General features: G+C 39.2%; 1 protein-coding gene across 4 annotated transcripts in view; it reads right to left on the bottom strand.

Annotated features, from left to right (window-relative positions):
* The window catches only part of axin1 (axin 1), a 65,079-nt gene that overhangs the window by 5,111 nt on the left and 44,047 nt on the right, over positions 1 to 15,921 (bottom strand). For 2 of the 4 annotated variants that reach the window (XM_057861582.1, XM_057861581.1), the window contains 5 exons: positions 11,951 to 12,291; positions 9,182 to 9,331; positions 8,912 to 9,109; positions 6,490 to 6,597; positions 4,563 to 4,712 (listed from right to left, as the gene is read on the bottom strand). In XM_057861582.1, the coding sequence (XP_057717565.1) occupies positions 4,563 to 4,712; positions 6,490 to 6,597; positions 8,912 to 9,109; positions 9,182 to 9,331; positions 11,951 to 12,291 (947 nt within the window). The remainder of the gene's footprint in view (positions 1 to 4,562; positions 4,713 to 6,489; positions 6,598 to 8,911; positions 9,110 to 9,181; positions 9,332 to 11,950; positions 12,292 to 15,921) is intronic. The other 2 variants (XM_057861583.1, XM_057861585.1) reach the window with 2 other exon arrangements.

Raw genomic sequence — 15,921 nt, 5'->3', positions numbered from 1 at the left:
GTCTTCTCAAATTTGGCCAAGGACATTTTCAATTGATTTCTTATTGTTTCATATGATTAAATGGTGATTAAATGCATTTGAATGTGATTAACCCTTTAACACCTAAGCCTATTTTGGCCGAATTTGCATGCATCTGATGTTGCCTTTATATTTCAAAGAAAAAAATGTTCACAATGGCCAAGTTGGGTCCCTTTTTTCAGGACACCTTGAACTTCATGTCCAAACTGTTGTTTTCTTCACTGACCAATTATAATCCACATTTTGGACCCAAAAAGACAAAAAAATCCCAAAATATTTTTTCAAAATTTGTAATGTTGGTGTCCCATTGACAACCAAACATGCTCGACCAACCGTTTTGAAGCTTGATAATATTTACTCAACCTGTTAGGATAAACATTCAATAGAAAAAAATAAGATTGAATAGTTTTATGTTTGACTATTCAACACAAACAGCGGGTATGGTCATAGGCATTTTTGGCCTTTACACATACTATGGTCAAAACAGGTTATATACAGTGTAAAATAGTGAGAAAAAAATTTATATATATAAATATATATATATATATATATATCATCTAACACAAAAAATGTTTGGAGGATATCTCTTTGTGAAGTTAGGTATTATACCCATCACCTTATCTAAAGTATACGTACATGCAATCAAGCTTCTCGAACACACATCTATATAAAAATTGAAAAGATTCATAGTGAAGAAAAAAATATATATAACATTGAAAAAAAAGTATTTTTAAAAACATTGACAAGTAGTTCAGTTCAATTCAATTTTTTCAGGCATGCGACCTGATAGTTTTTTTTTTTTTTTTTTTTGTGCACTCAATAAAGTTTGTTTTTGAACAGGTCACTGAGCTGCGTCACATACAACGTCACACAGCCTGCTCTTCTGCCGTTTGAGCGCTGCTGTCACTCCTACTCGCCGAGACGCGACTAATCCGAAGAAAACAACAACAAATGCAGCTCATCCTATTCCTTGAGTTGATGAAAAAATGCATTAGCTTGCGCTAAATTTAGTTTTCGATTCATTCTGCACGTTTCAAAGTCGCTCGCGCAATCCAACCGGTGTTCATGCCTCCTTTTCCTTAGTTGGCGCCTAGCTCGGCAATTTATTAAAAATGTTCACATTCGGTTCGCTTCTTCGCTTCTTGACATCACAACGGATCTTGGGCTATATAGTCTTTTGTGCTGCGTTCGGTTTTGAAAAAGGACAAGAAATGATGGAAATATGGAGAGAGATACATGGTACATGCAGCGTTTTAATGCATATTTATGAGTGCAATAAAACTATAAAACTCAAATGACATTATCTCCCGTTTTTCATGGTCGATTGACTTCAGATAAAAACTGGCGTGGACATCAACTTCCGCACTTTCAAATGAGACCAACCAGCGGCACGTGGGTGACGTAATTACAGCGTGACGAAGCTTCAAAGACGACATGCATAAACGCGTCGCTGCCGACACGTTTGGTGTTAAAGGGTTAATCAAGATTCATTCATTACAAATACCTAATTAATTAGAATAATTTTCACACTTGGGTCCCACCCTTATCAATAACATTAAATCTATTAGAACAGAAGCACGATTGTTGATATTAGAGGTGTCCAATGATGACTTTTTAACCAATAGTGTCCAACTCCAAAAATCAAGATACTGATATCAAACCGATATCAATACCGATACAGATATATGCAGTTGCTAACTTAACAAATTATGGCAAATTGCATTAGGTTAGAGACATAAATAAGCATACTGTACGAAGCATACAAGGGCAGAAGGTTTCTACATTCACTTTTAAGTAAACATGCATATTGGCCCAAAAACAATAATGAAATAAAATGTCGAGATTATCCAATATAATTCTAAATAATATATTATATATCTATATCGGACAACTCTAGTTGATGTCTTTTCTTAGTTTGAGTATACATGCCAAAATTACTGTGTTGTTAATATAAAAGAATATAAAACACAGGTTTGTCTATCGCTGTTATTAGCTTTATGTCACTTCTAGTGACGATTGCTAAAATAGATCAATCTATCTAATCTAGATAGATCGACAGACAGACAGACAGACAGATGGAAGCAGTGTGAAGTGTAAGTTGAGAGGAAGGTCTGGGTCGTTGGTTATTGACAGTGCAATGCGTGTGACTGCACTGTGAGGTTGGGTGTGGGGTGGTTAATGATCTTGGATGCAGTGTTTGTTATTTTGATCCGTTTGTTCCTGTTGGGGCGGCACGGTGGCTGAGTGGTTAGCACGTCTGCCTCACAGTTCTGAGATCAAGGGTTCAATCCCGGGCTTCGGCCTTCCTGTGTGGAGTTTGCATGTTCTCCCCGTGCCTGCGTGGGTTTCCTCCGGGAACTCCGGTTTCCTCCCACATCCCAAAAACATGCATGGTAGGCTGATTGAACACTCTAAATTGTCCATAGGTGTGAGTGTGTGCGTGAATGGTTGTGTGTCTCCTTGTGCCCTGCGATTGGCTGGCAACCAATTCAGGGTGTCCCCTGCCTACTGCCCGAAGTTAGCTGGGATAGGCTCCAGCACCTCCGCGACCCTCGTGAGGAATAAGCGGCATGGAAAATGAATGAATGAATGAATGTTCCTGTTGGTGGTGGACAGCATATCATAAAAGCAGGGGGAACAATACAGAAGGATGGGTAGGAGAATGCTAGAATACAGTAGTAACAGTGACAGGAGCTTGGGGGGGGGGGGCAACAGAAAGAGCACATAGTTTTCGAATGACATGGAGTCTCTTAGGACCTTGGTCAAATGTCAATATCCATATGAAACAATAGACCCCAAACACGTGACGTCACAACTCCGCCCCCCTGACTGGTGCCGCCATATTGTCCGTCAGCTCATTGTGTTTACATATTACCGCTACGTACATTCCTCCTATTACTGCGTGTTTTTCTGCTTGTCTAAGGAATCACCGCCTAGTAAACAAACCCAAAAACCTTCCTGACAATTGTTAACATTGATTAATCAAAATGGTAAAGGCATGTGTGGCGGTTGGTTGCAGTAACAGAGAAGCTAAACGGTCATTTGTGTGCCCATTGTTAAAAGGGCAACTCTCGAAAGCAGCACGGTTTGTTGATCTCGGTCCATGATGCGTTTGTGTCGGAAGCCGTTAGACACCGGCGAAAACATCAATATGATGACAACACGATCGCAGACATCATCAGACGGAGACTACGAAGCTCGTCGCCACGGTCGCGCAGCAAGAAGGTGAGCGCAACAACAGGTGTTGTGCCGAAAAATAGCCGCCCTGCGTGAAATGTCCCCTCTGACGGGAGCGCCCACACGGAGACGACGTTCTTGTACCGTGAATATATATTATTTTACTCTGCTTGAACTAATAAATGTCATACCTGTGTGATTGTCATTGGGATATGGTCGTGAAAACCTGTAGACTAATACATTTCTGTTGAAAGATTGTTATGTGGCCCAGTCCACGATTTGTTACTAAAACACAGTACTAACATTTTGAGTAATTTAATTATTTAAAACTGATCTTACAGTCGTAAATCCATTACTTTAATGCGTCCATGAAAACATTTGATGTTTTCACGTCAATAAAGCGTTATAAATAAGCGCTCCCGTCAGGGGGGACATTTCACGCGGGGCAGCTATTTTTCGGCACACACCGGCCCGTTGTCGATCAAGTTTTATTTTACAATCGTGACAACAGTGACGCTCAGCTGACCAAATGTCGGTTTATATTCGGGCCGGTACCGATTTTGGGTACCCGACTCCTTATTGTGACATAAACTGGAGTATGATTGGAAATTTTGTGGTCTCAGGACGAGCTCTGACGCACGAGACGGGACCGGGCGGGAGGAAACATCGGTTTGGGCATCAAATATGGATCTGGCGACTGGATCGACCGAAGCTTTTCCCAGTAACGGCTTTTATGCAACTCATCCGATGAGTTTACAGCATCTGAAAGCACCGGGGCTTCCATAATTTGCAAGTGAATCCACCTTTAGAAACTACGATCAATGACAACACCGACACACAATGACGGACAATATGGCGGCACAATACAGCGATCACGTGATTGTGTGACGTTGGTGATTGGGATCTATATGATGAACACAGAAAACAAAAAAATTAAAATGTCACATGTTGTGGATTAATAAAATAGACCACTCTCATGCTTTAGCCTTGAAAGGTCTGAGTGATCATCACACATTAAATGTAACTCGTAGCATTAGCATAGCATTTACGTTTGTATTAGGCTAATGCTAATGGCGAGCGTACTCTTAAAACTCTAGGAAAACTTTTTTTTGTTTTTACATAGTTTATGGCGTACAGGTGGGTATAATTAAAAATAGTGTAGGCCTACTGTTTTCCTGCTGAGTGTGTATTATCACCAAGTTGGCGTTGTCCTTGTAGACACATTTTGAGATGACTAAAATATGACTAAGATTAATAAATATTATCGTCCACAAGACTAAGACGAAAATTAAAAGGGATGCCAAAAACAACACTGTTTTCCATCAACGAATGCAATGCCTTTTAGTTTGGTTAGAGTTGAGTCTGACCTGTAGTTTCCCTTCTTGGTCAGCAGCTCTTTAAACTGGCCAAGTGTCACCAGCCGCCCCTTGACGGAAGTCCTGTAGGGTATGGGTTCCCCGCAGAAGTAGTACGCCACTGTCATGCTGTCACTTGCTTGCTTTTTAGCCACTTTATGCCTGCGAGGACACAAAAAAACACAAACATTTAAAAGTTCAGCTGAGCATACTAAGCAAAAACAAAGAAATAATGGCATCATGCATAGGTGTGTAAGTAACTATGGTGAGGGCAAAAAACAAGGTGAAGGATGTTCTTGGCTGAAGGCCAGCTACTATTGGGCAATTCACATGAAAATGGTCACAAGATGTAACAAGCATGCCAAAGCAACACATTTCCCTCGAGGCTATTTTGGCAAATCAGAAACATGAAGAAAGACAGTCATTGGCAGTAAAAGGCACACTGGCGCCAATGGGAGGATTAATGAAACAAGACGTGTAGGAAGCCGTGACTAGCATATAAATAAGAAGTTAAGTAAACAACAGCACAAAAGAAATATTTTTAGAATTTTAAAATGAAAAAACATAAATATTCTTTTTGTTTTGCAATGTTCATGTTCAGTTTGTATGATTTTATATAGTAAAAATATTCATGTGTCGGGAAAATTAATGGGACAAAATGTAAAGAAAGTTTTCACTATTTTCAAAACAATATATTTTTAATAAGTAAAGAATTTTTTTGTATTATGCTGAAGTTGAAAAATATACACTGAATTTCGTTTTGTTTTGGTAATTACAATAAAATAAATTATAAATAAAGGCCTATTTTAAATGATTTTAAATTGATTATTCATTTTTACAAAAAAAAAAAAAAAAAAAATTTTAATAAAGAAACCCAAATAAAACTAATGATAATCATAACGATGAAAACAGTGATTTTTTTTTCTTTTTTTTTCTAATGACAGAAAAATATTAATTCCAATTTTCAGTTATTAAATATTTTTATTTTTTGAATTATCTACTTGGTTAATTTTGTGTTGTCGTGTTAATGGTTAAAAATATTTTGGATTCCTGCACATTTTTTAATAGTTGTGTCCTGACAAAATATTTTTAAAATGGTTGAAACTAGGGATGTGATCACATGATATAACTGATCAAACACGCCATTTTTCAGAGGACCGGATTCAGGTTTTTTATTTAAAAAATATATTTGTTTTTCTGCTTCATGCTTGTACAGCGCCACAGCCTCTCACCCTCCCTCCTGCTGAGCATTGTGGCCAAACTGTCCAGCTTGCGTTTTGTACTTAAAGTTAACGATAATTAAAAGGTTTGTAGTTTGGATCTTGCCAGGAGAAGCTTGGTAGCTCTACGATCAAAGGCACAAATGTGTCAGTCATCGTTAACCATCCATAATTGTGCTGTGGCAACTCATTGTGTAAGTGAGAGGCTGCTGTCAGCAGTGTGAGTGGATTTGTGTGGCCTCACTCAATGGAGCATTTAATGAAGACAAGCCTTTCTCTACGTTATTCTTGTTTTTTTTTTTGTTTGTTTTTTTTTAAATACAATTATGAAGGTGGCACGGTGGAACAGTAACATGTTTGGAACTTTTGTTTTAAAAAAACTTTTTTTCAGTATCGGATCGGGACTTGGTATCCGCAGATTCTCAAAATCAGGTGACTCGGACTTGGATGAAAAAATATGAGATCGTGACATCCTACTTGAAACAGATCGATGTTAATTTATTAATGAGATAATCACAGATTCTTTGATTTAGCTGTATTTAATATTTAATAAATGAACATTTTGTTGATGAGAAGTCAGCTTTTTGTCATGCTCTACATTCTCTGACAGTGACACCGGTGCAGTGATGAGCATGGGGGGCGTGACAGGGGTAGGGTGTAGCGGGGTGAGGGCGGGCGGCAACGCTTAGACAGTAAACTGGGGGCGTGGGCGGACATACTCGGGCTCGGAGAGCTCGCAGTCCGACACGGCGGGCACCACACTGAGCGGCGGGAACAGAGGAGGCCTGAGTGCGGTGCGACCCCGTTGGATCACCTCCATCACATACCTGAAGGAGCCAACAAGCGCCATCTTGGTTAGACACAGGCTCCACCTTCTATCATGATGGGTAGGGTAGGTTACAGTGAACCCCCCATTGATCACAGGTTTCATGTTTCAGATACAATCACAAAAATTCGTAATACAGGGGGGGGGGGGTTCAGTGGTACCTTGACTAACGAGTTCAACGGAGTCTGTGGCATGCTTGTAACTAAGATCATTTGTCTCGATAACAGTTACATTTTGGTTTGATAGCATGTCCCTTCACATAAAATTATTGGCAACATGTTGTACAAGTACGGTGGCCAAGAGGTGTCAGACGAAATGCAAAGTCCAAACACCTTGCAAATAGAAAAAAAGCACGAACCCCAATTGCCGCAACACAATAGCAAATGGTTCGCAAGACGACTGCAAAAACCCACAGGATAACTGCAAAAACCCACAGCAAGACGGCAAGAGGATGACCCGGAAGTAAAAATAAAAAATTTGGGCTGTCAAACGATTAAAATTTTTAATCGAGTTAATTACAGCTTTAAAATTAATTAATCGTAATTAATTGCAATTAATCGCAATTCAAACCATCTATAAAATCTGCCATATTTTTCTGTAAATTATTGTTGGAATGGAAAGATAAGACACAAGATGGATATATATATACAACATACGGTACATAAGGACTGTATTTTTTTTATTATAACCAGATTAACATTAACATAATTAACATTCTATTAAAGCGATCCATGGATAGAAAGACTTGTAGTTCTTAAAAGATAAATGTTAGTACAAGTTATAGAAATTTTATATTAAAACCCCTCCTAATGTCTTCGTTTTAATAAAATTTGTAAAATTTTGAATCAAAAAATAAACTGGTAGCCCGCCTTTGTTGATGTCAATAATTACTTACACAATGTTCATGGGTGCTGAAGCCTATAAAATCAGTCGCACCCAAGCGCCAGCAGAGGGCGGTAAAACTCCATAAAACACAATTAACAAGTGGGCATTTCACTGTACTGTCATTTAAATCTGTCTGAGCGGGGCATGTGCGTTAATTGCGTCAAATATTTTAACGTGATTAATTAAAAAAATTAATTACCGCCCGTTAATGCGATAATTTTGACAGCCCTATAAAAAATATAAAATAAAAAAATGAGGGCACTGTATATTGCTTATATGTGCTTTGTGACCATCTCTATGGACCATCGTGAAGATGCCCCCCCATCAGACGCAAATTCATATGAAAATGATGTCAATCGTTTGTGCTGTAAAAATTGGCGTTTGTGCTGCTATCTTTTGAGATATTTATAACCCTTTTGTAGGTTAATCTGAGGTCTATCAGCCTTGCACTTTGACTGAAAATTGTGTCAACAGTTTGTGCTGCAAAAAAAATGGTCGTTTCATAGATATTGAGATATTAATTCCGAGCGAGGACGTCATAACTCCCGTGGCTGACGGAGCGTAGCAACTCTCTCAATTACACAACTAGCACGAACCTATCAGAAACGAATGGCGCCACACCGGGTCCATTTTGCAGTAAATGAGGGGCTGAGAGTGACGCCAACACTCGAAATTCAAATCTCAAGCCCTCACCCCCATTTACTGCAAAATGGACCCGAATTCGTTTATGCTAGTTGTTGACACCCCCGTTATTGAGAGAGTTGATACACTGGGATACACGGGAGTTATAACGTCCTCACTTGAAATTAATGTCTCAATATCTATACAAAAATAGCAGCATAAAGGCCTTTTTTTTTCTCAGCACAAACGATTGACATAATTTTCATATAAATTTGCGTCTTATGGGTGGGGGGGCAAGTTCACGGAGATCTGTCGAGATGGTCACAAAGCATATATAAGCAATATATTTTTTTACTTCCAGGTCATCAGTTGTGTTGCCAGATATTTGCTGTCGTGTTGTGGCGATTGGGGTTCATGCTTTTACCAATTTGCAATCACACTTTAGGAATTGGGGATCGTGTTGTGGCAGTTTGCATTCGTGCTTTTTTTCTTTTGCAAAGCGTTTGTAATTGGGGTTCATGCTTTTTTCTCTTTGCAGAGTGTGTGCTTTGCACTTCACCTGACACCTCTCGCCCACCTTATACAAGTGCTACGCTAGTGCTGCTGCGTCAAAACCTCATAAACCCTCATTCATGATGATCTTTCAAGGTTAGGTCAATGAGCATCATTCGCTGCACTAGTATAGAAAGACAATTGAAATTTTCACAATTGTTTGTAGCACGATATTGTGAAGCTCGCTGCCGCCATCCAGTGGCGGAAATGCTGCAGTACAGTATTAAAAAGTGCTTTGTCCTCGTAAATCCACTCACCGCTGCTTGGGCTGCACCGTTCCGGACTTGATCATCTTCTCCTCCGCCAGCCTCCGTCGGACCTCCTCCAGCTGGATGAGCGGACTCGGGGCCGGGTTGGGCGGCATGGTGGGGTCTTGGATGAAAGGATGCGATGGCTGGACAGTGTCCCAAGAGGAGCTGGGTTGGCCCTGGCCCTTCCTGGAGCCTGCGGTGCTACTAAAATTGAACATTTTTAACATTCTTCCCAGAAAGTTCCAAAATATAAATAAAAAAAATAGTATGACTGACCCGTACGGGCTCTTTTTGTGTCGGATCATCTCCTTCTGTCCTTCCATGAGCCACAGGAGGATCTTCTGCTTCTTCTCCATGTCCTCCGGAGGAGCTGTTGCTTCCTCTCCACGTTTGAACGCCCGCCTACACTGCGCGCCACCTTTGTTGCTGCACAAGAGTACATTTAGTGAGGACTAAGGTTAGACTTTTTATAGGGCGAGTGACTATTTTTAGTAGGTTAAATAAATATTTTCAATAATATCAATATCACTTATTACTAGGGGTGTAACGGTACACAAAAATCTCGGTTCGGTACGTACCTCGGTTTTGAGGTCACGGTTCTGTACATTTTTGGTACAGTAAGAAAACAAAATGCAAAAAAATAAATGTGCTAGTTGTTTATTACACACTTTCGTGCTTTCAACAGTAGGAACATTAGGCTATAAAAAGCTAGAATTCTGCTCAAAAATAGAAAATACAATATTCTGAAATGTAGATATTTTGAAAAACAAAATAAAAATAAATAATATTGGCTAAGACTTTTTCTTTAAAAAATATCTGATGTACAAAACGGAACAGTTGCAACACTGACCAGTTTCAAATTTCCCTTATTAACTTTATGACTGTTTCTTCCATGTCTACATTTAACCGTTACTCACGCTGCTCACTGCACTTCTGAGTGGTGCGACGGCCCTGGCCGTTTAATTATCTTTTTTGAGATTGTCGGTCAGCTGATTGTCGCGTCCGCCAGCTGGCTGCTTCCCCTCCCAACGTGACGTACTCTGATTGACGCCGGACGGGCAGACGACGCAGCCGCCGCTGATGGGCCACCCAAGGAAGGGTGCCAACTTCAGAAACTAGCAGCTGTCTGTCATGTATCCATTGTGCAGCCCTTTGTTTACATTTGCGGCAATAATGACACTTGCTTTACGGCAGCTAAACCGATACAAGGTAGTACTATTAGGCCGTTGTTTGAGCTCGCATCCTCGCGTGTGTGTTGTATTGTGCCTGAGTCTTGTTAACCAAATAAAGGCAGCGTTAACAAAAGTCATCTGACCGCTCGTCATTTTACAGTCAACACTCAGAGTTCGCATTTGACAGCATACGTGCCACCTACCTCCTCGCCAGCTGTTTGCTCACCATTCGTTCACCTGTGCATTTGATCACTATTTTGTTACACTCCCGCTTTTTCAGTGAGGTATTTTGTGTTCATTCGTTATTGGATCGTTTTTGTTCACCACTGTAAATAAGAGCACCGCAGCAGTAGAGGTAAACTGCCGTTTTCGTTCAACCCGTTTTGTTTAGTGTAGAAGCCAGGGTAGTGGCTGTCTTTTTTTTTTATTTCCTTTTTACGATCAGGGTTTACTTAACGGGTGGTGTTTAAGTGTAGTTTCATTTTGTTTGTTGTTTTGGCCTGGGCTTACGCTGAAGCCAGCTCCTTCCGCATTTTGTATATTTTGTTCATTACGAGTTCGACTTATGTGAATAAATTTGTGTCCACTTGCAACTTGTGTGTGTGGCTCGTTTTATGTTACGCACTTAGCGAGCTGTCCGTGGGGCGTAATTAACGGTGGGATTATGGGATGCATGAGCGGGCATTCCGCGCTTGCGTTAAATGCGTCAAATATTTTAACGTGATTAATTCAAAAAATTAATTACCGCCCGTTAACGCGCTAAATTTGACAGCACTTTACATTACGTCAGAAACTCGTTCGGTACGCCTCCGTTCCGAACCGAGGACCCCGAACCGAAACGGTTCAATACAAATACATGTACCGTTACACCCTTACTTATTACTGAATTAATATTTTTGGGTAATTATCACTAAATTTACATAAAAACGAATAAAATAAATTAAATTAAATTAAAATGAATCCACTTATATAGACACGAGGTCACAATTACCTGTATATGTACCTTTACTATACATATATATATATATATACTGTATATATTTATAATGTTTAAAAAAAAACTAAATTGAAATGAAAAATAGGAATACACACTGCTTATAGTCCTCTATAACACTCTAAAGTTAATAATAAATAAAATAGCATTAATACCAAATTACATATTTAAAAATTCCCTTTTTTGTTAACAAAACTGCAATTATCTTTATTTTTCTTTTTTAATTATCTTTATTATTTAAGCTATTTAAGAAAGAACTTTTTTATTTTTAATATTAAAAAAAGGAAAAAATGAAACAAAGTTTTAAAATGTTAGGGAAAAAAAGACATGACTATCTACTATTTGAGTCTCTGTTAAAAACAGACCTTTTTAGACTCGCCTTTTACACAGATTAGGATAGCCTGGTTTTATTTGCTTAAGGGTTTTTAATGTTTTTGGATTTTTTCAGTTTTATTGTTTTATTTGCTGGACTTTTATCGCGATGCACTGTATTTGTTTCATTTTTTTCTTAATGTCATTGTATAATATTTTCCTCCCTTTTATTTATCTTGAGCCATGTTTTGTTGTAAAGCACTTTGAGGGCCTTTCAAGTTTCGTAAAGGCCTATATAAATAAATTTGATTTGATATTATTACTTCATTGCCTGTCATTGACAATTATATACTTCCAAGTCACATAAACTGGAAAAGCAGCCTGTTAATGATCATGTTTCTGTGCCATTGACGGCACTAGACGTCCAATCCGCTTTGACTGGGAGAGCCTGGCAGCGATTGCTCTCTGCCAGCCCCTCCCTATCAAAATAGTTTGGATGTGAATGGCAATCAATGAGTGCTTTACAAAGGGTTAAAAGACATCGCATTCACTGCTCAATAAACATACCCATAGGTTGCACAGTCTATGTTTGAGGATCCCGCACCCCAAGGTGACTCCGCTTGGTGAGTGTGATGCTTGTAGTGGTGACCCGACTCTGCCTTGATGGTGTGCTTGGACGGATGTTTACCCTGAGCTCCCCAGGAACCCGCCGTCCCTTTAAAAGTGTCAGGTGAGCGGGACTTGGGTGAGTGACGGCCAGTTCCGGGTGATTGGCAGCCTGGAGTTTTCATGACACGCTGGACGTGTTCGTCCAGGATGCTCTCTGGGTTCTCCTCGTGGGCGTCTCTCAGGAAGGCGCCGTAGTAGTCGGTGTAATTCTGTGGATGAACACAGTCGGCGTCTTCTTCCTTTAGGTTGGAAAAAAAAAAGGAGAAATTAAACTATGAAGTATAAATAAAGCCGTTACAACAGTTGGAAGGCTACACTGTAAATGCTAACATTCAAATTAATTAAATGTGATAAGTGAACTAAACTTAGTTTTCATCAACCTGTTGGGAACACTACTTTTAAATAAGTAAGTAGTAATTTGGGGTTGGAGAATTTGCTTAACTTGATATATCCCAGTTAAGTCAAATTAGAAAAAATAATTTATTGTACCCAGTGTCCTTTGGGCGTTCTATCAGACATGCGCAGATCTGCCTTGCCCACTTTCGCGCTCTTTTCAACCCCTTTCTCCGTTATTTTCGCCATTGTGGGTTTACTTGTCCTCAGCACACTGATTTGGTAAGTAAATATTTTACTCTTTTGTAAACCGTCGATTTGTCTTGTTGTAGTGTAGTAGCCTGTGTGCTGCCAGGAAGGAGAAATGTCAATTACATCAAATATCACCGCTAGCAAGCATGCTATATGACCGTGACAGTAACCTCATCATTTTCAGAAACAAATGTAGACGACAGTTTATGGTAGACTACCATTTTTTGTCGGCGTTTTTAATTCTTGGTGATTAAGTTGAGAGACAGGGCTTGTAACGTTTTTGGGCGATGCGAGAGGTTTTTAAAACCAATTTAAAACAGTTACCGAGCTGTTTTAAGTTAGCTAGACCAAGGGGAGGTTCGCTTCCTGTGTTACCGAGCGGTTTTAAGTTACCTAGACCGAGGGGAGGTTCGCTTCCTGTTTTCAAAATAAACACACTAATTCTATCGTTAGTGGGTGTTTTATTTTGTGGATATAACAGGAAGTGCCTTAGTCACTACGGCTAGCTTGAGTAGCGCCGAATTTGCACGTTGAGAGTCTAAACGGCTACTTTCTCACGTAAAAATGTTAGAAATGTCGATAAAGTGATTTATTTGCAGAGTTAGTGCTAGAATTAAGTCAGCTTCAGCCAGTCTATTTCGGCTCAGGTAAGAGCTAAATGCACAGTCAGACTTTATGTGCGCCAACGTAATCGGTTCCTGCGTTAGAGCAGTGGTCCCCAAACTACGGCCCGCCTCCACATTTGGTCCGGTCCTGAACCCCCCCCCCCCCAATAGTGTTATTTATTTCCTGGCTTTTTTCTCTGAAGAACCCAGACATGGTTATTTGGTTATTATCTATTTAATTAATAGTGTTATTATTATTCATTATTATATGATATTATATTATGTTATTATTATTTTTATTTTATTTTATTTACTTTTGTTCCGTGAAGAATCCAGAAACATTAAATTTAAATCGTCACTTTTTCTGTTACAAACAGACCCAGCCCCTCATCAGAGAAGGGAAAAGTCATGTGGCCCTCACAGGAAAAAGTTTGGGGACCCCTGCTTTAGAGTGTTTTTCATCTGCCCTTCCATTTGCTTTTCTTCATGTGCAGTGCTCCCCCTCCATGTTTGATCAAACTGCACTGATTATTTGAAATTGTTTTAAAATGCATAAATCGCAAAAATCAGAGGACTAGATCACATTTCCCCTGTTATTCCACCACTTTAACATTGGTCTAACAGTTGAGAGTCTAGGCTCATGCGCTGGCATCCTACAGCACATGCTACTATTATTATATATCATTAAATCTGTATCTTAGTTATTAATAGAAGTGAGGGAAATTCAGCTGAATGATAGAAATTATGAAAATCTGCTCATCTGAATGAATATCATCTATTGCAATTGATTATTAGTGGCACCCTAGCAAGGTCTCTTATCTTGTGTTTTTATATTTTTGTGTTGAAAAAATGTCCTTAGTCTGGCGTGGTGTTGTACTTCACTGCTCTGTCACAGTGTAGACATGAGTAGAGTTCACAAAAATCTCATCACATGAGCTCTGCTTCTCGCTGGCTAAAACATCAGACCATAGATCAGATATGTGGATTGATACCATCACTTAGATATCCAATCTAAGTGATGGTTTTCATTCCTCAATATAGTTAATCACTGAACTAAAAACCTAATATAGGAATACAGATAGCAAGAGTGCAGAGATCACACTCGATGCTATAACAGCCTGGTGTGTTAGCGTAGGTCATTTATGTGCCTATATTTTGAAATTGTTGCCTTAATTTTGTGTTCTTTTTCACCGTCCCCCAATCAGGCTGAAGCAAATGGTCAATACTCATACCTCAGTCCCAGCAATTACAGGTATGTCTCATACACTGATCAATGAATCATTTAATATTTGTATTTGTTTCATGGGTTGGGGTAACAAACATGCATTAATGTTTTTACAGATGGATTTAGAAATTAATTGTACATCCCAATTTGAATGTTCAAAAATATTCAATTACATTATTTTAAAAATAACTCATTATTACACATTTTAGTTTGTGAATATTAAAATAATTCATTGCAGATTTAAATTTGCGGTTAAAAATAATTGGACATTTTAATTTGTGACCGTTAAGAAAAAATGTAACTTTTTTTTCTTCTAACAAGTTCTCAATGCTGAAAATATCATGTCTTTTCAGGTCAACCAGAGCAATAATCTCTAATGCAGTGGACTTGTAAGTACTGCACATTTTCTGCAGAAAAGAGAGGCTACTTGCTTAAGCATTACCGCTTAAAACATGGATACCACACTCAGACATCCCTACTCCCATGTCTTCATAAGGACTGCCTCTGCACATTTAAATCTTTTAATGCACTCAAAGTACACCTCTCGACATGGCACTCTCTAAAAGATACAGGCAAAAGGGGAGAAACTGCATTTCACTGTCAGTTCTGCAACTTTGTGGAGCCTTGCTCAGAAGCAGACTTCTTTACCCATTTGCGAAGACATCTGAAGCTGAGGCAAATGGTTACTTGCCCATATCAAGACTGTAACTTCCAGACCAGTGTTTATTCTACCTTCACTGCACACAAAAGCAAAGAGCATCACATGCACAACAACATGGCATTCAAACCAGAAATTGTTTCAGAAAATATAGCTGAAGAACTTCCAACTAATGTGAGTGTTCAGGTGGCCGAAAGAGACCCTGAAGGTGATGATATTGACTGTGAAGTTGCTGAGCTGAATGAAGATGTGGAGGACATAGAGAATCAGTTGGAACGCAATGTGGCTGCTCTTTTCCTGAAAATGTCATCAATTCTTAACATCTCTGAAACTGCCATGCAAGAGGTCATAGATCAGCTCAACCAAATTTATTTGTTATCACAGCCATTGCTACATTCTTCTATTCGAAGAATTCTGCATACTCATTGTGCAAATGTTGATGATGTTTTAGTGAATAAGATAGCTCAAGGGGTCACTGAGAATAATATATTCCTCAAATTGACTTCTGATGGGGGATCGTTGTCAACTGCTAACATGCGAAAATCATACATTTCAAGGGAATTCCCTTTGGTTACACCAGTTGAGTTTGTCATAGAAAATGACAAGCAGACAGTTGTGTATGTCCCCATACTAAAAATGCTGCAAACATTGCTGAGCAATAGAGAAATTCTGGAAAAGACCATGTCACACGAGGCAACTTTGTCAGAGGAATACAAATCTTACAGAGATGGTGCCCGCTTCAAAGACAGTGCTTTCTTGAATCAGGATAAGTTCAGGATTGCTCTTTGCCTGTATA

Source organism: Corythoichthys intestinalis, chromosome 16 (assembly GCF_030265065.1).
Source record: "Corythoichthys intestinalis isolate RoL2023-P3 chromosome 16, ASM3026506v1, whole genome shotgun sequence".
In the NCBI taxonomy this organism is placed as follows: domain Eukaryota; kingdom Metazoa; phylum Chordata; class Actinopteri; order Syngnathiformes; family Syngnathidae; genus Corythoichthys; species Corythoichthys intestinalis.
This window is presented reverse-complemented; position numbering and strand designations above follow the sequence as displayed.